This window comes from Nelumbo lutea, chromosome 5 (assembly GCF_056320005.1).
Source record: "Nelumbo lutea isolate HS-2025 chromosome 5, American lotus-T2T, whole genome shotgun sequence".
NCBI classification, from domain to species: domain Eukaryota; kingdom Viridiplantae; phylum Streptophyta; class Magnoliopsida; order Proteales; family Nelumbonaceae; genus Nelumbo; species Nelumbo lutea.
The window spans coordinates 26,012,280-26,034,369 of NC_142688.1; the positions used below are offsets into that span (position 1 = coordinate 26,012,280).

The following is a 22,090-nucleotide window of genomic DNA, read 5'->3' on the forward strand; positions in this document are numbered from 1 at the left end:
GGTAGAGGTGCCTGATCAGCCACCGATTGAGCTTGAAGCCCTTACGGTAGGCCTCCGTCATCACGTCGTCGAATCTGGAAGAGTTGACATAGTCAATGACGGCTTGAGTCTTGGCCTCCTCGAGAGCACCCTTGAAGATTGCAATCTTCTCTTTTACGTCTTCCTGGAGGTATTTCACTTCACGCTCCAGCTTCCCCTTCGCCTCCTTGAGGCCTTGCACTTCAAGCTTCAAGGCATCCCGCTCAGCCTTGAGGCTGTTCACCTCGAGGCCAAAGGCCTCCAGACCGACCTTGAGGCCGTTCACCTCGGCTCTCAACTTGTCTTTGTCTCGGGCCAGCTCCCCCTTCTCTGCCATTAATGCCTCGATGAAGCTCTTCTGAGCCGAGGCACCACTCTCCAGGACGGTGGACCTGACAGCGAGCTGCCCTCAGCTCTCAGTATGGGCCGCACGAGATGACTTCTCAGCCTCCAAAGCCCGCCTCAGGTGCCGATCTGATTGGAGGGTAAAGGCGCGAATGGCGGTGTTCACCTGCAAAAGGGAAACCAGTAAAAAAAAGGAAGAAAGAAAAAAGAGGAAAGACTCACCACCATAGTATGAGTGGCAGCTCGGGCACCGAGTTGACTAGGAGTGAGTTCGGCCCACTCGGTGACCTCCCCCGGGTATGCAACCAGCTTACTCTTCTTTAGGCTACACTTGGGGTTCAGGACGGTTTGGCTCCCTTGACCCTCCGAGCTGGAAGTCATCATCTCCACATCACAAGTGGAACTCTCATAGGACTCGGCGGTAGCCTCGGCAGGAGAAGCCCTGGTAGTAGCAGCGTTGGCCTCGGCAACGCTTTCACTAGTAAGTCCGGTGGACTTGTCAACAGGATCGACAGACCTAACGGTAGGTCCCGTTGACACCTTGGGCCCCTTAGGCACTGCCCCTTCTTCCAAGTCAACAACAGGCACGACTACCACCTCGGGCCCCGAGGCTAAAGTCTGCGGAGGTTGGGGCTCGACTAAAGCTCGCGGGGACTCGACGCCCGCCTTCTTGGCTACACGTTTTTTCCTCTTCATTTGGCGGAAAAGCTTATGGTTGTCTATTTTCTCTGCCTCCATGGGACATGCAGCAAAACACGACATCAGCAACCTGAAGTAAACATATGGACAGAAAGCCAAAGTGAAGGAAAACCTACCTGGGCTCAAGCTCGCCTGGACAAGCTTCTCCTTAGAAGTGAAGTCTTTATAATTCAATCTGAGCTGAGCCAGTGACTGGAGCGCCTTCTTGGTCTTCCCGTCAAGGATGATGCCAGGGTCTTGAACAGGTATCCTCCAATCGATGGGGAAGGGCCACCCCGTACTACTCCAGACTACGAAGTAGTCCCGCTTCCAAGCTGGGACTTTGCTCGAGAACTTGTGCATGAGTTTGAAACCCAGGCGGGGGGATAGGTAATAGGACCCCCTATGCCTGGGGAGAACACCCGAAGCGCTCTTCTTTATAACCAAAATTGTGCTAAGGATATCTAGATCTATAGAGAGGAAGCAATCGAAGCAAAGAGAGATGGACCCCACCACATTCCGTATGGAGTTCGGGTGGAGTTGGTCCAAGGTGATGTTGAAGTGTATCAACACCTCAACGATCAGAGGGTGAAGAGGAAGTCGGAGCTCGGCTATCAATTGTTCCCTGAAGATCACAATCTCGTTGGGACCGTGCTCCCATGGGAAGTTGTCGGTGGGAAGGCTATATGAGAATTCCTTAGAGAGGCGGAACCTCTGTATGAGGTCCTGAAGCCTCTCCGAAGTCATTATAGAAGGGCCAAACTGGTCTGGCTCCCGACCTTGGTGGGAGGTGGACGCCAGGTGACTCGAAGCCACCCGTACTTCAGGTGGCTGGGCAGCAGAGGAGCCACCTCGAGTCGAGGTACCCACCTTGTGCTCATCGATAAGGCTATCTACACTAGACGATGACATAGTGAACGAAAGGGAATAAACAAATTGAAAAGGAGGGAGGGTAACCGGCTATAGGCGGCCTGTCACTCAAAGGACAGCCCGGCTCAGGGTAATTTGTGGAAGGGTAGTTCGGTATACCACAGGAGGACTCTACTCGACTGTCGTACCTGACAAATTTGTGGACAGCAGGCTTGTCCCTCTCGCCGCGCCTGCCACCTTTAGAAAGGTGTCCCGTACCTGACGGACGCATACACTGCAGCAACGGCCCTGCGCGTGCCACCTCAGCCTTGCTTGTAACGGCTATGGCAGACTGATAGTGGCGGTTATACCTGCCCTGTTAGAAGTTAGAGGGCCTGAAGCAACGGGATTCAGTTATAAGGGGCTTATTCTCAAGGAACAAGGTATCTTCGAATCACCTGCGTAACCTTTCACTCTTAGCCTTCGTTCTCCTTTTGCTTCTTGCACACAATACTAACTTAAGCATCAGAGCGTTCCCACTGGGAAACCCCTCGGGAGTTCTTCCTCTTTCCTCTTGTCTTAGGTACCTCTCAGGAGCCACGCGAGCACCAATTAGGAGTGACCGGATTGCGCTACATCAATATGTACAAGAGAAGTGAAGCTAAAATTGTCATTTATGCCAACATAAACACTTGTGGAGAAAGTAGCTCACCAAACAACCTTAAGTGATTATTAAAATAAGCACTCATAATAAGTACTTGTGCAACAAGTACTTATTTTAACAATCACTTCATTACCAAACTTAGCTTCAATAGAGGTAAATATATGGATTAAGAAAAAAAAATCTAATTTTTGCTATTGACGACCTTTAATAATTCAATAATGAAAGCACTCTTTATATTATATGGGACTAGATTAGAAGGCATATAGAAGTAGACCTCGAAATTATAGGATATATCCAAATAGTTTTGTAAAACCAAAGGGTATGTATGAGTAATTTACCCCTTATTTTTTTTAATTTGACATGAATTGATTGCTTTTTAGGGGATTTGGAAGCATATGAAATGTTGGGGGCTTTGGGGTTATAGATAATTAGTAAAGTAAAGAGTGGTTTTTTTCTTTCATTTTTTGGAAAAATTACAAAGACCCTTTGTATTAAGGAATTTGTGACAAATACCTCTTAAACTTTCATCTCTAACATGATAGAAATATATTACCAAAGTATCGATTCAAACTTTTCTTTTTCTTTTTTTTTCTTTACCCTTTTTTCTCTTACACCCTAAGCTGTGTTTGATTTGAAAGAAAAGGTAGGAAAAGAAAAGGAAAAATAGGAAAATCCATACAAAGGTCTCCACCAAACATAGCCTAAATGATAAAAAATACCTTCATTTTCTCCGTTCAAAACTAGGTAAAATAACAAGGGTCATTTTTCGCTACCAAGTCAGGTAAAATTTTGTCCTAACTATCAAACGGCCAAGATCTTTTGAGACAAGGAGGGTGCCAGGAGGATCTACCTGAGTTCAGAGACTTTTTCGGGTACGTGTTTTACGCCCGCTCAAATGAGAGCGACGATTCTGACTAAATAATAATTTGCCGGGAAATCAATCCGACCGTGACGAATCTCGGAGTTTCGCTGCGTTCTTCCTCAACTAAAGCAAATGAAACCGATGAAGGGAGATATCGTCCTCAGTCACCTTCTAGGGTTTGCTATTTTGAGCATCTTAACGGCAAACGGGGCTCTAAGTATTCGATTGCCCGATCGGATCACTGAAGGCGTAAAAGACTCCTCCACTCAGCCTCTGAAAACCGCTGTTTTTGCTCTCGGAAGCTTTTGGAGATCGGAAGCTGCCTTCGGATGCTTGGATGGCGTCATACGAACAACTGTTGGTTACGCCGGAGGAACTAAAACTAATCCGGAGTTCAGAAGCCTGGGCGATCATGCTGAATCTGTTCAGGTTATCTTTTCTTCTTTTCTTTCTTTCTGATTAGTACCCATTGGGCTTCTAGGATACTTCTATCCCTTGTGAAATCTAGGCGAATTAGATAGATTTTTTTATGGGTCTTTACGTTTATCTGGATTGAACGTCAATGAGTTATTGGAGATAAATTCATCACGTTTTTTCTCTTCCTCTATTTTTCTTGATGCTTTGCCCCACACTGTTTGGATTTAGTTTTAAGGAACCATTCTCTTTTCCGCTGATATCGATTTAGTGAAGAAGGCTATTTAATTGGACGCTCTCTTTGTTGATTGTGGAAGGCCCAATGGTAAAAAATTGAACAGGTAGACACTTATCCAACTGTTCGTTGCCTTCAAACGGACATTAGTCTTTTACTCTCTCCCATCCGCATCAATGGACGACATTAGCGTGTCATGTATCAGCTAAATTACGTTATGCTGTATCATTGAAGTTTAGTGGCAGCTTTTTCAACCTTTGTCTGACACCTTGTTTCATTTCTAACATGAGCTGGCTTAAACATCATAGGAGGGTAAACGGAAGGAAGTGGTCTGTGATGATTGTCCATTTTGGATTAACTCATTAAAACCTTACTCCAACTATCTGGGGTTGCCCCGATGCATCCTGTTTCATCATCCATCTCTATCACGTACCATATCTTTCACTAAATTGTGAATTTGTGGTTTCAGTGCTCTGCCCTGATCAGCTCCAGTGGTTGAGAGAAGATGTTCTTAAGGGGACATGTACATCAAGTTTGTTGACTGTAGTTTGCCCATTTGTGTTAAAAGCGGCGTTGTCAGTTCCATGTCTATAATCATCCTCAGGGGAGTTCTGAGGACACAGTCTGCCCGGTAACTAGTTTAGCTCTATGGTTGCTCAGTGAAGGAGCCAAGGTCGCTAATGATCTATATCTTAGTCGTCTCAAACTGTTCTATGTATATCTAGGCAGAAAATCAAATCGACAGGCAATACTTTTCTGATTTGTACTGTCTATACAGGTAGTTCTTGTGTGGAAATTTCCCCTTAGTATTGGATTTGGCATTTGACAAGTAATCAATTATTTTCTCACTATGTGGCTAGCTCACAGGTTTAGTATGCTAGTAGGAAAGAAGATTAAAACAATTTTAAACCCATCTCATGGTATTGACTCCTTACTTTACAAGATTAGGATGTATCCTTGACTTTGTTTAGTGTTGGGGAAAATGTTTAATTCTGAAATTGTGCTCTGATATTAAACTTCTCTCAACCATTGATATCATAACCAAAAGAAAAAAAAAAAAGAAGAAAGAAAAAAATCCTCTGTCATCACTGAATCCTTATTACAAGAGATTGATTTTCACCAAACCCATGAAGAATCTACATCTTAGGAGACTGAGAGACTCATAAGTGATCATAAGGTGGCTGCAGAATAAGAAGATGTTTTGTCAATCTACAAGAACGAAATGAAAAGTTTAAGTGCTTGATGAGAGATATAGATGTTAAAGTTCATTGGGTGCATTGGTCAACCAATGGTATAGCTGACTCCTCAGCAAAACAAGGGGTGGGGAGAAGAAAAGTGATAAAAAGGATGAAGGGTAGGGAAGAGAGTTTGGATAGGAAATAAGATGCTTTATCTCTATTTAATTTGCTTATTTGCACTTCTCTTTGTTTGCTTGTCTCATTAATAAAATAAAATTTACAGTTACTGATAAAAAAATCTACATTTTAGGGGACCATTTCCTGGTGTATGGTTGTTACTGTAGATTGACAGAACTTGTTAGTTCCACATTGAGATTGAGCCCCATTTCCCAACCTTTCTTTTTGGCATTTGCTCCTTCATGCTTTTGGCTGCTCATATATGTCATACAGCTATCTAATTCTGTTGTCCTCTGAATAAAATGATGTTTCTCTCTCTCTCTTTTTTTTTTTCCTTTTCCCACTTTCCTTTTCCAATAAGAGAAAAGAATGTATATTCATAGACTCTATACAACGATCATTGAGAGACACAGTTCACACTGTTGGTTTTGAAAGGGCCTCAGGATAGTACTGGTTCTTTTTACTATATAATGTACATGGTTATAATTCTCAAGGTAGGCAACCTCTCCCAAGATCTCAAATAGCCAGGACCATCATTGGTGATGACCCTTTTTATCTCCACATTCCATTCAGTGGAGGAAATATTGTGGCCTTTGTGTCTTTTCGGAGGGACTTGCTCAGGCTTGCAAAACATTACGTACAAGGAAATGCCTGCCAACCCTTGCACATTACTTATTGCAAATGAGCATTGGCAGTGCATAGTAAGCACAGAAGTTGGAAAAGATTCAGATGATTCCAAATAGAACTAACATGTCTTGGACAATTACCAGTACCACTTATATCATTAACATGCCTGCATAGGTTGGGGATATTGTGCTGACTGAAGAGGTTATGGCTGACACCAAATAGCAAAAGATAGATACCAATTTGCAGAGTTTCTTTTGGAAATACCTGCATAGAAAGAATTGCCAAATGGAGAGCTTGGTGCACAAGAGTTGATAGATTCCTATATTCCATTTTATAATTATTGAATCCAAGTGATTTTTCTTTTTATTGTTACTTTTATTGTTATTGGTATTTGTGAAGCTTGCTTGAATGTGCTACCAGTATAGGTGATTCATATGGTTGAGGCTATCAGTGAGCTGAGCCTATATGTATATGCATTTTTATACACCAAAAGAAAAATAAAGAAGTATTTGTTCCCAATCTCTGCAAAAGTGCTCAAACTTGTAACTATGAAGATCATTCAATATTGGCACCCAAAAGAATCAGCTATCTTTCTATTTTCTCTTTGATCATGTTTACTCAGGAGCTCTTTCTTTCAAGGTTATGATGGTTTTCTTTCTTAAATGGAAATGACCCATTTTTGCTTTCCATTAATCTGTAGAACACCTTTGCAAAGAAGCATCTAATTGTGTCTATTAACTCTATTCTGCATATCTTATCTTTACCTTCCATAGAGGGGTGCATTAAAAGCATTGCCAACAGATCTCTTTCCAATCATTAGCATGTCTACATAGCCGAGGGCAACAGACCACTTCACCCATGGTCGTCAAGGCGACGCCTAGGTGGGTGCCTAGGCAACAGGGCGCCCTTGGAGGCTCGCCTTGCCCAGTCGCCAAGCAGTTTTGCATACTGTGTAATAAAATACTTTTATATTGTTATTTTTTTTGAGATTATAATTATAAAGTAGACATTATTAAATTTTGTGTTTATAAACTAATTTCTATTTATTATTTTTCTTATTTGTTAGGGTTTAATCAACACAAACATTGTTAACTGCTGTATTGAACCCTCAATGACTTCAAAATATGAACCAATAAGTAAGGGAAGAACTTAAAATTTTGTCTAATCAACTCACTTCTTCTTCTTCTTCTTCTTTTTTGAATTTTCTTTCCTTTCTTCTTTTTCTTCTCATAACTATGTTGATTTTCTAGACTTAAACATGAAGTTTATAATGAAAACTATGGATAGTTATTAAAGAAAGATGGTTATGGAACCGCCTAGGTGACAAGGCGCCCCACTGTCACCTAGCCTTGTCTTGGCACCTTGAAAACTATGACTTCATCACAAACGATTTCATAGAAGTCTTTAACTATAACATCAGTAATAGAAACCACCCTGATCCTGCACCTGGTTGGGAAAGCTAAACGTTTAGTGGAACTTTTATACAACATGTGATGGCAGAAAGTCCTTCACTTGGACCAAAACTATAAATCTCCTGAAATCAGGTGAAAAATCATTATTATCCTTGAAACAGTTGTTCAATTAGATGATTGTGGTGCTAGGGTGCTAGGATTCTATGGTGTTTTAAAATTCCATACAATGTTTAAGGATTCTATATATGATGGTGGAAGAGTTTGGGCCTTGGTGCAACGGTTAGGTTGCTTCATTGTGACCTGAGTGACCAGGGTTCAAATCTTGGTAACAACCTCTCTGTGTATCTGCAGGGGTAACACTGTGTACACCTGTCTCTCTCAAGACGCTGCATTGGCAGGAACCTGATGCATTGGGCTGCCCTTTTATACTTTTTGTTTCCATGCTCATCTAAATGGGGCTAATGGCTAGTAGAACTGATGAACAAACTTCAATCGACTGATATTTTTTCTTCATGACTATTATTACCTAAACAAACATGCACTCACACACAAACAATAAATAAGTAGTTGATCCTTGCAGGCATCATAGTTCATGTGTTCTTGGCATGAACAAGGATGGTAGAGATCCATTTTACTGTGGCCATTAGTCTAGCCCAGTTCTAACAGCATACATGTTTTGCAGATTGAATATGATCCCAAGATTATTAATTTCAGGCAGCTTTTGGAGGTCTTTTGGTCTAGTCATGATTCTAGGCAAGTTTTTGGACAAGGTCCTGATGTGGGTAGCCAGTACAGGTAATATATTCATAACCTACATCAACATTTTCTGGCTTTATGTTATCCCAGTATTCAGTTAATGAAGTGTGCTATGTCTGCAGGTCAATAATCTTCACCAATGGTACTGAAGAGACTAGAATAGCTTCTGCAAGCAAAGAAAGGGAGCAGACAAGATCAAAGAGTAGTATTGTGACTACACAAATTCAACAACTGAGAATGTTTTATCCTGCAGAGCCTGAACACCAGGTACTACCTACTTGTTAATTTTCTTTTCCTTATGCAGATTTTCCTTGCATGAATGCAACTTGGTAAATACCCAGAATTAATCTGAATTGTAAAACACAAATTAAGTGTTTAGAATGCTTACCTTGGGCGTTGAAAATATTTACTGCTCATCCATGTTGCAACTTTGGCAGAAATTTGAACTGAAGAGAAATTATTTTCTCCTTCAGCTTATTGGCAACATGCCCGAAGAGGAACTTGTAAGATCAACTATAGCAGCAAAACTAAATGGCTATGCAGCAGAGCTTTGCCCTCCAAGGACCCAAAGGCAAATTGATGCCAAGATCAATGACATCCTTCGAAAAGGGTGGCCAATATTGAGAGACGTGTAGTTAAAGATAGGTTTTGAGTCTTTATGCTTAAGTTGGCAAGATAGAAGTCTGTTTGTTTCCCAAGTTGCCCCCTTGAGCTTGTTTCCCAAGCTGTGTTTGTTTTTTTTTTTTTTTTTGGCGGGGGGGAACTGATCTTCAAGTAATTGTTGCATGTCATATCTACTGTTGTACTAGTAATGCTGGTCAATGGGTGTCAGCAGCCATGCCATTGCAGTGAGTGCATAATTTTTTCTTGTGGTTTTGAAATCCAGAAAGTTTCAACGTTCTCTGTATTTGAGAGGTTGGAATTGAATGTCAAAATGGTAAATGTAACTTTCTTATCAGCTGTTCAAAGGAGTCTTGAGGAGTAAATATTTTTTTCAGTTTCACCAACAATATATCGTCTTCAGTATATTTTAAGAGAAAATGCAAATCCGCATTGCTTCCCCACCTCAAGAGCATTCTAAGTTATGATGCACTGATAATCCAGTTTCCAGTGTTTGAAGCTTGAACCATTTGATCAGTGGCAACTCTACCGGTAGGTTGATCACAGCAAAGTGATAAGCTGGACGACGTTACAGTTGCAGGTGGCAATGGCATGATGTTCTCTCTGCGAATTTGATCAATGTGCTACAAACTTGTGAAAATATTATTTATTACAGTGCCTGCCTTGGACCCATCTTATATTGAAAAGCAAAATCTGCATTGAACATCTTAGAGGATCTTGAAAATACCCATTAGGCCATTATAATGAGATGTGTATCTCTTGAGCAACCTTTTTCATACGTTGAGAGAGAGAGAGAGAGAGCGCACTAGCTCTTTGCAATCACTTTCCAAGATTAATAAGCCAATGCTTCTGCTATTTTGGCATTGCGTTCCTCCCCCAATCTTTCTTTTTTGCTACTACGGTTTGCTGACTAACACGCCAAAAGAATATTTGCCTATATTATCGTATCCACCATTAGACCTGTTCATGGGCCGAACAGCTCGATGAGTTGGGCTGGCCAATTCTAAGTCGGGCTTGGACATGATTTTAGACTTGTAGGCATGGGTTTGGGCTTTTTAAAAAACATCCAGCCTGACCCCGATTTGATAATATATATTATAAAATAAAAATATACATATAATAGTTTTTCTAACTTTTTTCAAATAATAGCGAGGTTTTTTTTTATTTTTGAATTTTGAGGGCTTTTAATATAAATAAATAAAACACTGCTTGTTGAATAAAAAAGAAAAAAATATTTTCATTTTTTTATACGAGGGTTAGGCTCGGGCTTGAATGTATTCTGTTTATACAGAGACAAAGAACGGCCTGTGAACATCTAATTGCTTCTATTCTCTAATCAACATCCACATTTTCTGCCCCATGGTCCAATTGCTTCTAGAAAGCTTTACCCCAACCATGCAGAGATTCCATTCTGGAGTTTTTTCTTTTTTTGAGTATTTTGGTGATACACCAGAATAAAGTCGTCTTCCTCTTAGCTCCTGACTTGCAATATAAAAGTTGAATAGAACATTAAGGCCTTATTTGGGAAGTATTTATCATGTTCTTTTATTTTCTAAGTAAATAAGACAATCACTGTTTTAGTTATAAAAAACATTATTAAAATGAGCAATTTTATTTCATCCAAGCAAAGTGCCAACCAGCTGGTCAGTAGGTCTCTGCTGGTTATAGCAGAGATTGGGACCAAATTTTGCTTACACTTGGGTTGGGGGATGGGCTATCCCTGTTTGTGTAGCGTTTCAAAAGGAAAAGGAAAAAAAATGGTTCCATCCAAGTGTTGTGTTGGCAACTTTTTTCCCATATGGAAAAATTACTTATTCACCTGGGAGATGGGTACATGAGTAAGTAATACTTAGGAAAATGTTTTTTGTGGATCTTACATAAATTTGAAAAAAAAAAATATGGGTATCTAAGTCAATGGAAACCAAAATCTTATAACTGATTTTCTCCCTCTCAAAATCTGAAAAATGAATAAATATTCAATTTAAGACACGTGTAACATATGTCATCATCATACATGAAACCTAAGGTGGCAAGTGAGTGCTCTCTAGGACGATCTCGAAAATAAAAGAGAGACGGAGGTGTTGCGTTCATCAAAACAATGATAGATAGTGAGTGCTCTCTAGGACGATCTCGAAAATAAAAGAGAGACAGAGGTGTTGCGTTCATCAAAACAATGATACATGTACGGTCGTTAATTAGTCGGATAAGACATCTCATTTAAGAGTTGTGGAAGATAATCTTCTTCACTATGGTTTATTAGCATCAGTGCTTTTAAAGCGCTGTTGACCCTGATGGTCACACTGTTTGGCCTGAAAACTGTAGGCAATCAATTCCGTTTTACATTAAACTCGGTCTTCGACCAGTTGAATTGGTTAATGGTTCTTGACACGGACAGTTGAATTATTGATCTATTCAACAGTTTTGGATTTTTTTTTTTATTTTAATTTGTTTAAATTTGTCTAGGCAATTCATTCAAATCAGATGATGGAACTGTAAATCCAAAACCGGTGGCCAAAACGATTCCAATTTTAAATCAGTTTTTTAAATCTTGATCAACATTTTAGTTGCCAAATGCAAGACAATAATCTTCTTTCACTTTGGTCATCTATCATTATACAAGAAATGATCACCGAGTATAGTTTAATGGATTTAGCCCTAAGGGGCCTTCCAAAAAATTTAGATTGGAACGTGAAAACCCAAACTCCACTTGCTCCATCCCTATGCCTAGCGTCTTTGGTTTGGCGCTGAACCCTGGCCATCTGGGTATTGATATGTGAAATCTGGTTCCATTACGTCGGTCGTTTGGGCTTTGGCGCATCCTTCACCCATCCATTGTTCACCCTCACTCTTGGCCAATGGCAAGTCCAACTTTAACTGGTCGAGTTAGAAACGAGAGTTGTTGGTACTAGACTACTAGTCAACTAATATTGTGCGGGGCAATTGAAAGTGGTCACTCCTCCGGTTCATTCGGTTTGATTCATCATTCAAGTATTCTATTCCCTATTCGCCTTAGATTTATTTACGGGCTGGGTTTTGCCTTTTTATAAATAGAAAATTATCAGGTCTAAGTTCAAGTTCAATCCCATCAGAATCCGAGTCTGACTCTATAGTCTATATAAAGTTCGAAGTCCGACTTTGACAAATATTTTATTATATATTAATTATATATTATTTAATATTATCGAGCCGGATTTATTTGAAAAAATCGAATCCGCCCGAAAAATAATCGAACCCGATTTTTGGAGCGCGGGCCCGCGAGCCGTGGGAAAGGATATGATAGTCGTATGAGAATTTCATAGGGATGGTTTTGTAATTTAGGTAGAGCTGGAAAAGCTCAAAAACAGTTGTTACTAGCGTAGGGGCTAGGGCTGAGTTCTTGGAGGTTTTGCTCCATTTTTCTATCTTGACTCTTGAGGAGCTCTCCTTCTCTAATTCATTTTAGCTCCGACTCGTCAAAGGTTCCATGGCGCCGCCTCCTGGTCCTTACTCCGGTACCAGCACCCTCGCTCTGGTAATCTGTCTACTATTCTGATTTCTCTTCCTCTAAACCCGTTGTGTTTCACCGATTCTTCAACTTCCCCCCTTTTGTTTTCCCTACTGTTGCAGGTGGCTCGTGCTTCAGCCTTCACGTTCGGTATCGTTTATGGAAGCTTGAAGCTCAAGTATCTCAAGGTACTCCGGTCGTCACTATTGGAATTTTAATTGCACATGTGTTGATGCCACTTTAATCAGATCTACCGGTATTGCTGATTTTGAATGATCTAAACTGGTTTTTGCTGGAAATTGAAATTCTTTTCAGTGATATTGTTTGAAAAAATTTAAGCTTTGACCTTCTAGCAAGGATTGGTGGTTGATTAGATCGTATGGCTGTGGGATTTATTTTATTTTTTTATATCTGGAGTGTTGTTAAAAATATGTTGTTGTCGTACATATTATACCATCAATGTATTTTTTTTCCTTTTTATTTTATGTATTTGCTACATCGATTGGATTTGAGTTTTTTTTTTTTTTTCTTGATAAGATCGATTAGATTCGAGTGTTGAGTGCACGGGTTCGACTTAGCTATTTGATCGAAGTTAATGTCAGTTAATTTGGTACGTGCTGCTGTATATGTAAGGTTTGGTTCTTGACAATGGTATAATTACAGCATTTCTGCCTCCAAGGCGATGCTTTGGAAGCTGCTTTATCGATTAGATTAGAGGAACCGAGTCCAGAAGACCTTCAGTTGACTGATCTTACTTTATTGTACACCTACATTAGTAAATTGCTCAGGGAAAAAGAAGCTAGTAAGTGCCTGGTGTGATTTTACCCTATTTTGATGGACGCAATGCCACTAGGATGGAAAAAGCTAGGTTTTCGTTTAGCTCTCTGATTCTCGGTACCATAGATTAACGTTGAAATTTCTGTAAGTGTTCTTTGGGAAATGGATCGGCTTGTCATTTACTGAATAAATGGTTTTGCACATTGTATCTACCCTAGCCAAGTTTCCCAAGCTATTTTCAAATTCTAGTGATGTGAGAAAAAATGTTCATAAGGTCTAAGTACTAAATTTGTCATATTGATTGTGCTTGTTGGGTTTTCTTACTCGATGATGTGAAATGCAGAATAGTGAAAGACCAAGGGCAAGTGCAATAACTGGAAGTGTCTCTCTTAGGTAGCAGCTTTTTTCAGAGTGACAAAAGGGCTTTTATGATATCCATGTAGGACCTGGTAGAGAATTGTGCAAGTACAATAACCGGAAGTGTCATTCTTTTACAGTGGATAGACGAAAGGCAGTCTAGGTAGTGTAACCTTGCTTGACTTGTCAAACCCAAATCATTGGCATTTTAAACCTCTATGTGTATTTCGATTAGGGTGGCCTTGAAGTTGGAAGCAAAATTTGAATTGTAAGTTCCACAAATATCCAGATTCCATCATTTGGGCACATTTTCTGGCACTACTTTCTTAGGACAAATGCAGAAAAAAACCATGATTCGTTTTATGGATAACATAAAAATCATTAATACTACATGTTAATGGAATTAGGATACCATCCCACGTCTATTCGTTTCATATGTGGAATCAAAAACTCAAATTTATTCAATTCCATGATCAAATGCAGTCCTAATGTCTGGTTCAGATGATTCAAGCTCTCGAGTTTTTGCACTTGGGGAAGCAATCTCATGTATGATTGCTTTGAAATCTTTCTCCCTTATCTATAGTTGGCAGGCTTTCTCTTTTGGGAAGTTATCTTTACTTTCTTTAACAGCATATTTGCACTGGAATAACTTGATCCAAATTAGAGCATTTTTTATTAAGAATTCAGCATGTACACTTGATTTTGGCTTCCTGAGGCTAGCAGATCTTGCACAGAACCGTTAAAATTGTCCAGAACCTAAGAGTGAAAGGATATGGAAAGTAATAAAATTCCTAATGATAAAAAAGTAATAAAATTCCTAAAAAATGGTAAATTTTGAAATATTATATATAAAGTTGTTATGTTTTTGTCAAGGTAAGTGTTGTCACTGTTTTTTCATACATATTTTCTGAAAATTTATACTTCTTATATTATGGTGCCACAAGCATTTGAATCCTTGTTGAATTGGGTTAACATAATCTTTTACCAACCTGGCTAAGATTGTGCTGGTATGTTTCATACATCTTGAAATTGTTTACCATACCTAGTTATTAAAGTTCACCCAAGTCAATGCTAGGCTAGTTCATTGCCTCCAGTTTCGTTGCCTGGTGATGATACAAAAAGTCTTGATCTTAGAATGTGAAATATACCTATTTAACTCGATCCATTTGGAAGAGGAAGAATTGTCCTGTTTGGTTGGACATTTTAAACCATGCATGGCATACATCTAAGACTAAGTAAATTTTACAGAAAATAAAAGTTGTGGATCAACCGGTTCTTATGATCTATCCTTTGTATTTACAGTTTTTCACTGTTTCCTAGATAACCGGGAAATGAGAACTCATGAAAGATGTATCAATTGGACGGGATGTCAAACAAGTTATTAATAAGATGCTAATTGCTAAATTTTCTTTTGCCATAGTTACAAAAGCTTGGGTCCAAACCTGGAGAGAGAGTAAAGAAACCACCTTCTAGGTCTTAGTGTTGTCTCGTCATCTCCATCACTTGTATCATTAGAAGAAATCAGTTTCAACTTATCATTATTATTTTCATTTGACCTTATTGCATATAACTATATTTTAAACACATAGTTTCTGTACTTTTCAATCAAAAGATGCAAAGCTTCCTGCTGCTCAGTTTTCTCTGATTTGGTTGACCAGCATTTAGTTTCGTATTTGGTGAATGTTATTACATCTCGTCATGTATTATGTATGCCGTGCTAAGCTAACCAATGCGATTTAGTCAATGCTCTTGTGATGTGAAGCTCTAACATGGTTATGTGAATGTGGAAATTTTTACTTCCTTTGACACATTGTCTTATTAAGAGTACCACATCCAACCAATCAATTCTAAGGTCTCCTGCTGGTTGTAGTGGAGGAGACCCGGAATTGAATCCTGTCTTCAGGGTTGGCAGGCACGGGGTTTTGGGGGAAGTGACAAAGTGTTGGTAGGTATTGTATAGCCCCTTTGCCTAACCCCAAAAGAAAAAAATCAATGCTAACAGTTTTTAGCGAATAAAATGATTATTTAGAAGAATAATCATCACTTTTTGCAGCAAATTTTGTAGACAAGATGCTTATTTTTTAAGCATGTATCCTTGGTTTTTTTGCAGGCAAAAGCAAAGTCACGTAGTAAGGCAGAGGCTAAGGCTCATCATTGAAAAAAAAGATGGCTACCATTGTTGATTTTTCAATCCAAATAATGCATAACGATATAGAACTACAGAAGTGATTTCCCTTGTGTAAAGTTTAGTTAACAATTTGATTTCTTTCACATCTCTGCAATTTTGTTGAAGTCATTTTGCGTGCCAAAACATGTTTACGGCCGTTATATCCTTCATTGTTTGGTAGCACAGTAAAAGATAATGTTCAAGGGATACCTTCTCATCCCTCCTTTTAGAAAAAGGAAATAACCTTTTTTTTTTTTTTTTATAAATTATGGCTATCTCCTATTTGAATCTTCATTTCAGATGTTTTACGTTTGCTGGATTATATGGCCTATGGCTTCCTATTTACAATCGAAAAGCATTCAGAAGATGCTTAAAAATGGATTTTGGAGGGTGTTATAGGACTCAATCAAGACGGTATATATATTAGGGTCGTTTTGTTTGAATAAAATTGGAATTGGAGTTGAACTTCATTGGAATCGGAATTATCTATTTCTCCCGCCCGTTTGGTTCAGATGCGAATAGGAATCAGCTGGAATAGATTCTCATTTTCAAGGCCAAATGGACGGTTAGATCATTTGTATCCCAGACTCATTCTGCTTAAAAGAATCGCCATCTGAGTTATGATGATTCTCTTTTGAAGCCAATAACTTCTAAGAATCAGTTTTTGAAATGAGTTTTTGTTTTTTTGCCAAAAAAGATCAACTTACATTAATGAGTTGAAAGATGATACATGGGGTACAAAGAGGTAATTGATTCTGTAACTGTAAGCCTATTTCCCTCTTATGCGATTTCACAGCGAGTGCCATATCATTATTTTTTTTTCTATTTATACAGTATATTTTTTATAAACCGAAAGACCATGAAGATCCAACACTTGATCGTATGTACCCCAATCAGTTGCATACTTGATTGTAGTTGTTTACAGTATGTATTATAGCCCAGGCATCACAAAATACTAAGGGCCCGTTTGGTGCATTCTTTTGTGTGATCTTTTGATTGTTTATAAGTTGGGAAGATCGATTTTTTGTCTATTCCCATTTGACTTGCGGAAGATCTAGTCGCCAAAAGACGGAGCGCTGAAAAGATGCGAGATGCCCATTTCGGGTTGATTTCGGGAAGCTTCAAATGAAGCTTTCCATGTCTTTTGCATTTTATTCTTGCGCAGAAAGACACGAAAAGATGCATGGAAGGACGTGTCTACCAAACATGCTTCGGGCTGCTCAGATCTTTATGCAAAAGCTCAATGCGTCTTTTGCATGTTAGAACAATTAGAAGATCTTCCCAAAAAGATGTGCCAAACAGGCCCTAAGATATTGACAACCTTCCTTTTATTTAGGGTCTGTTTGGTTTGCAGTGTGAATTGGAATGGTCATTCCCATAGTCTGTTTGGTTCAGACAAGAATGAGAATGGGAATTGAAATCAGTAGGAATGGGATTTCATTCCCAAGGAAGGTGTAGGGAATGGCCATTCACTCAAATGGGAGAATGTCATTCCAGCATAAATGAGAATGAGATTCTGACCCAACTAAATAGTTTGAATCAAAATAGCCATTCCAGCATGAATTGCTACTTCATTAAAGTGAAAATACTTAAATTTCAAATATACTAGTAATTAAGCACGTGCATTACACGTGAGAAATTTTTCATATTAATTACTTAAATTTTAGATATATCATAATTAAGATAAAAAAAATGAAAACTAACAAAAGTAAGAATATGATTAAAAAATTAACTCAAATGCCTGTAATAAATGTGCACGTGCATTGCATGTGGAAGTTTTAAATTACAATAGCAATTATTATTACTATTATTATTATTAATTTTTTATTTCATTTTTGCCACAAATAAAAATAAATTTTATTTTAACAATTATTTTTATTTATTATGATGAATATATAACATTATAAATGTTCTCAAATGCGACAGAATTTTATACTTTTTCATTATTTGTATTATATTTTTTTTTAAATATTTATTATTCAATTATGACATCATGAGTTTCTTTGAGAAGTTGGATCATTGACCCACCATCTAGATAAGAAAATAGCTTTACTTTTGGATTTTTTATAAATTATATATCATCTACATTATATAAATAATTTTTACTTAACATACTTAATTTTTGTTTGACATAATTAATATATAATTTTTTATATATTCTTTTGATTACTTATACTTTTTTATTTTTTAAAGATCTATTATTTAACTATTATATCATCGATTAATGCATTTGACCCAAACCACTAACCCACAACTCAAAAAGGAAAATAATTTGATTTCTAGGTTGACACTAAATTTTATATTACATTTCTATCATTGATAATGAATGTATAATATTAGAGATGTGCCCAATATTTATTTTTATGAATATATAACATTACATATGTGCCCAAATATTTTCTATTTTTGTTATTATTTATATTTTATAATTTTAAAAATTTTATTATTTGACGATGACATCATTTCATTTATACGTTGATTTTAACTTTGGCATTCCATTTTCATCATTAATAAAATTTATTTTTACATTTCATACATATTTTTATTTGGTATAATGAATATGCAATATTAGAGATATGTCCAATTCTTTTTATTCTTTTTATTTTTTATATTATATATTTTAATTTTTTATTATTTAATTATGACATCATTTATTAACCCACTTGACCCAAAATGGTTGAATTGCTTACCCACCATTGTGAGGGAAGAAAATAGTTTTTTTTTCAAAATATTTATTTTTATAAAATTAAAATTAATTTTTTTGGATAAAACATTTCTTATCCATTAATAGTTTATTTCTAATTGGTTTTAAATTTAACATTTCATTTCCATCATTAATAAAAGCATTTCTTATTTATCATACTTACTATTGTTTAATATGTCAAATATATTATGTTAAAAATGTTCCCAATTTTTTAATTTCTATATTTTTTGCATTTTGTCTATTTTTAATTTTATTATTTAATTATGACAACATGGATTGACCTATTTGACACGAAATGGTTTAATTTCTTACCACTGCCTAGATGAAAACACTATTTTTTGGGTAGATTTTAAAAGTATGTTTTTATGTTATTGGAATTATTAATTTATTATGTATAGATTTAATTAATAGAATTTAATGATGAGAAGAAATAAAAATGCCTTAAATATATGATTCAATGAAGGTGAATGCAAATTAATATCTTAAGTGTTGGATTTAATGAGAATAAATTGAATGCATTAAATATCTTATAATTGTATATTTTCTATGGTTTTAATATTAATAATTGATTACCCTTTTGCCCTCATTTTTATCAATAAATTTAAATATGAAAAGGTAAATTTTGTCCTGAAAAAAATTTTAGAAATATTACTAAGGCTATTCGTGCTTTTTAAAGTAGTATAGATATATTTTTTTCTCTTTCCTCATTAAGTCTACATAAAATTAAAATGAAAATAAACTATTTTGTGCACTCACAACCAGAGAACATATCTGTAAACCATTAACTCACTAAAAACAAAGACAATGAACTTCTTTTCTTTTTTTTACTCCTAAATAGATCAAATGAACTTACTTATCACAGAAGATATATAGTAACATTAGAACCCTAGAAACAAATAAACAATAACCATGAATGAAAGATTATGGTAGAAAGATTCTTAATCTTAGTTCAAAATACGCAAGGATGTTAAAAACTAAAAACAGCGTGAAAACGAAAAACATTGAAAAGAAATGAAACAAATGATAACTATCTTATAGTAGCTTACAAATGGGTTGTTGATGAGGCAGACATGTACAAATGTTGGTAATATAACAGAAAAGAAGCTCAAGCTTCATGTGTACAGAACAGAAGGAGAAGAGAGACTGGTCTAGAATGAGACACGCTAATGTTGATCACCAGTGTGTTCCGGAGTTATTTTAATGGGGTAGGGTTGCTGAGAGAGAAGGGGGTTGAAAGGGGAGGGAAGGCTAATTGGTTGGGTTTGGCAGAACTCAAAAGAGCGCTGAGTTGTTTTGGATTTTTCTCACAAATTCACCCATTAAATTAGATGCCACAATTAATTTTAAAAAGGGTACATTTTTTAAACTACCATTATGGTTTAGTTAATTGACTAAGTGTATCCTGGTGTTTGAAATTTGACTGATGCTATCACTACTATTTTTGATAATTGACTAGCTCCACCCTTACAATTTGCATTCGTTAAATTTGTATACACGTGACACACACACACGCACGCATATATACATAGATACATATATATATATATGTAGAAAGATTCTTAATCTTAGTTCAGAATACGCAAGGATGTTAAAAGCTAAAAACAGCATGAAAACGAAAAACATTGAAAAGAAATGAAACAAATGATAACTATCTTATAGTAGCTTACAAATGGGTTGTTGATGAGGCAGACATGTACAAATGTTGGTAATATAACAGAAAAGAAGCTCAAGCTTCATGTGTACAGAACAGAAGGAGAAGAGAGACTGGTCTAGAATGAGACACGCTAATGTTGATCACCAGTGTGTTCCGGAGTTATTTCAATGGGGTAGGGTTGCTGAGAGAGAAGGGGGTTGAAAGGGGAGGGAAGGCTAATTGGTTGGGTTTGGCAGAACTCAAAAGAGCGCTGAGTTGTTTTGGATTTTTCTCACAAATCCGCCCATTAAATTAGATGCCACAATTAATTTTAAAAAGGGTACATTTTTTAAAATACCATTATGGTTTAGTTAATTGACTAAGTGTATCCTGGTGTTTGAAATTTGACTGATGCTATCACTACTATTTTTGATAATTGACTAGCTCTACCCTTACAGTTTGCATTCGTTAAATTTGTATACACGTGACACACACACACACACGCGCATATATACAGATATATATATATATAGTTTACCTTTACTGTCTTCTTCCTTTCAACAGTAAACCGAGCTGGTTCGGTCCTTAAGGCACGGTTCTCACTTAGGATTGACCAACCCTCATCGAGCCCAATTTTCTTAGGATTTCTCAGACTTCATAGAAGATGAAAATGGCTCTGCGCCTCATGCTTTGGTTCTTCTTATCTTCATTAGTGATACTATTATGGCTTAAAGAAGCACCGGCTGTAGAAGCAACATACTTGGCGAAGCCTAGGTGCCAAGACAGATGTGGGGATGTCAGTATTCCCTTCCCCTTCGGCATTGGAAACCCATGCTCCAAAAGAAATCAGTTTTCGATAACTTGCAATCGATCTTCTACCCACCCCAAACCCTTCCTAAGCTTAAGTCCATGGACGCATCAATTTAGAAGGAAGCCCATTTTTATTCTCACAAAGTGGCAATTTCTTCGTGGCAATCGGGTGCAACAACCGTGCTCTCGTCCATAACCATCAAGACAACAAAATATTAGGTTGCATCTCGACTTGTTCAAGCAGAGACATCGACGAGAAGGGTTGTTGTGGCATCAACTATTGTCATACCCCAATTCCATGGTCACTGCGGATCATAGATGTGACAATTTTACCCGATTCCATTTTGAAAAATTAGAAGAAAGAGGATAATGATAGGGAGATATTCCAGTAAGGAACCCATATCTGACTATCTCTCAAGGAACCCATATCTGAGATATGAGAGATACTCAGATCTGAGATCTGGTCATCATCCGCCGTTCTGGTAGTTCCTGTGGTTCTGGTAGTTCTGGCGAAGAAAATGAGGAGAAGGAGAGATCCGAGTAACCTATAGTAGAGGGTAAAATAGCCTCTTTCACATCTCCATTGACACACGTTAATGACAAAGAAGGATTAATCAATTGTTAGAAGCGTCAATCAATTTTCAAATAATAGGGGACTAGGGGTACATTTAGTCAATTAGCTAAACCATAACACTTCAATAGAATCTCTCTCTCCTTCAAAGGGAGGATGATTCTTGGGTCCACACTGAAGAAGAGATTGATTGAGAAGTCACTCTTTACATTATAGAGGTATTTACTTCTTTAGCAAGCAATTCAAGAACTTGGGATCATGTTAATATGTAGGGGTGAGCATTCTGTTAAAAACCGAATTGAATAAACCAAAATTTAAAAAACTGAACTTTTCGGTTCAATTTTCGGTTAAAACCAAATTTGAATAATATATACTCTATTATATATATTATAACATATAGTATATATATTGTATGTTATAAAATATATATTATGAAATCAATTTTCAGTATATTATATATTAATATATAAATATATAATATATTATATATCATATATAATAATAATAAGTTTGATTAATTTAGTTAACCGAAATTCTAATTCTAAAAATCGAAACCGAAAACTAATTTAACAAAAAACCAAAAAAAAATGAACCAAAAAAATCAAAACCGAAAATTTTGATTCGGTTTTTCAGTTTTAGCCGAATAGTGCTCACTCCCATTAACACGTCACGCCAACAACCTATCCCTCTTTTATCAAAGCTTTTAAGGTGGGTCCAAACGTTATGAGAGTTGTTCAGCATGCCTTCACTC

At 37.1% G+C, this 22,090-nt stretch overlaps 2 protein-coding genes across 4 annotated transcripts; both read left to right on the plus strand.

Moving 5' to 3' along the window:
• Positions 1 to 3,322: 3,322 nt before the first annotated feature.
• Positions 3,323 to 9,225, plus strand: MSRA5 (Peptide methionine sulfoxide reductase family protein). 2 transcript variants are annotated; one of them, XM_088945360.1, is made up of 4 exons: positions 3,323 to 3,845; positions 8,142 to 8,254; positions 8,338 to 8,482; positions 8,653 to 9,225. In XM_088945360.1, exons 1-4 carry the CDS (start codon positions 3,549 to 3,551, stop codon positions 8,848 to 8,850), a joined length of 753 nt encoding a protein of 250 aa, XP_088801486.1. In that variant the 5' UTR covers positions 3,323 to 3,548; the 3' UTR covers positions 8,851 to 9,225. The 2 variants fall into 2 exon arrangements, with proteins under 2 accessions (XP_088801486.1, XP_088801487.1); XM_088945361.1 differs by having other exon boundaries at positions 3,326 to 3,845; positions 8,689 to 9,225.
• Positions 9,226 to 12,139: 2,914 nt separating this feature from the next.
• On the plus strand, positions 12,140 to 15,915 carry LOC148851165 (uncharacterized). 2 transcript variants are annotated; one of them, XM_088947160.1, is made up of 3 exons: positions 12,140 to 12,347; positions 12,443 to 12,508; positions 15,565 to 15,915. In XM_088947160.1, the coding sequence occupies exons 1-3, from the start codon at positions 12,300 to 12,302 to the stop codon at positions 15,610 to 15,612; spliced, it is 162 nt and encodes a 53-aa protein (XP_088803286.1). In that variant the 5' UTR covers positions 12,140 to 12,299; the 3' UTR covers positions 15,613 to 15,915. The 2 variants fall into 2 exon arrangements, with proteins under 2 accessions (XP_088803286.1, XP_088803284.1); XM_088947158.1 differs by lacking the exon at positions 15,565 to 15,915 and adding an exon at positions 13,441 to 13,844 and having other exon boundaries at positions 12,184 to 12,347.
• The last annotated feature ends 6,175 nt before the right edge of the window (positions 15,916 to 22,090 follow it).

What these genes read in the sequence shown, in the direction of transcription:
- MSRA5 (XM_088945360.1), top strand. Translation starts at nt 3,549, where the DNA reads ATGAAACCGATGAAGGGAGATATCGTCCTCAGTCACCTTCTAGGGTTT. An exon ending in GATGTGGGTAGCCAGTACAG is followed by an intron (nt 8,255 to 8,337) that starts GTAATATATTCA and finishes CTATGTCTGCAG; the next exon opens with GTCAATAATCTTCACCAATG. An exon ending in CTGCAGAGCCTGAACACCAG is followed by an intron (nt 8,483 to 8,652) that starts GTACTACCTACT and finishes CAACTTTGGCAG; the next exon opens with AAATTTGAACTGAAGAGAAA.
- LOC148851165 (XM_088947158.1), top strand. Translation starts at nt 12,300, where the DNA reads ATGGCGCCGCCTCCTGGTCCTTACTCCGGTACCAGCACCCTCGCTCTG. An exon ending in GTACCAGCACCCTCGCTCTG is followed by an intron (nt 12,348 to 12,442) that starts GTAATCTGTCTA and finishes CTACTGTTGCAG; the next exon opens with GTGGCTCGTGCTTCAGCCTT. An exon ending in TGAAGCTCAAGTATCTCAAG is followed by an intron (nt 12,509 to 13,440) that starts GTACTCCGGTCG and finishes TGTGAAATGCAG; the next exon opens with AATAGTGAAAGACCAAGGGC.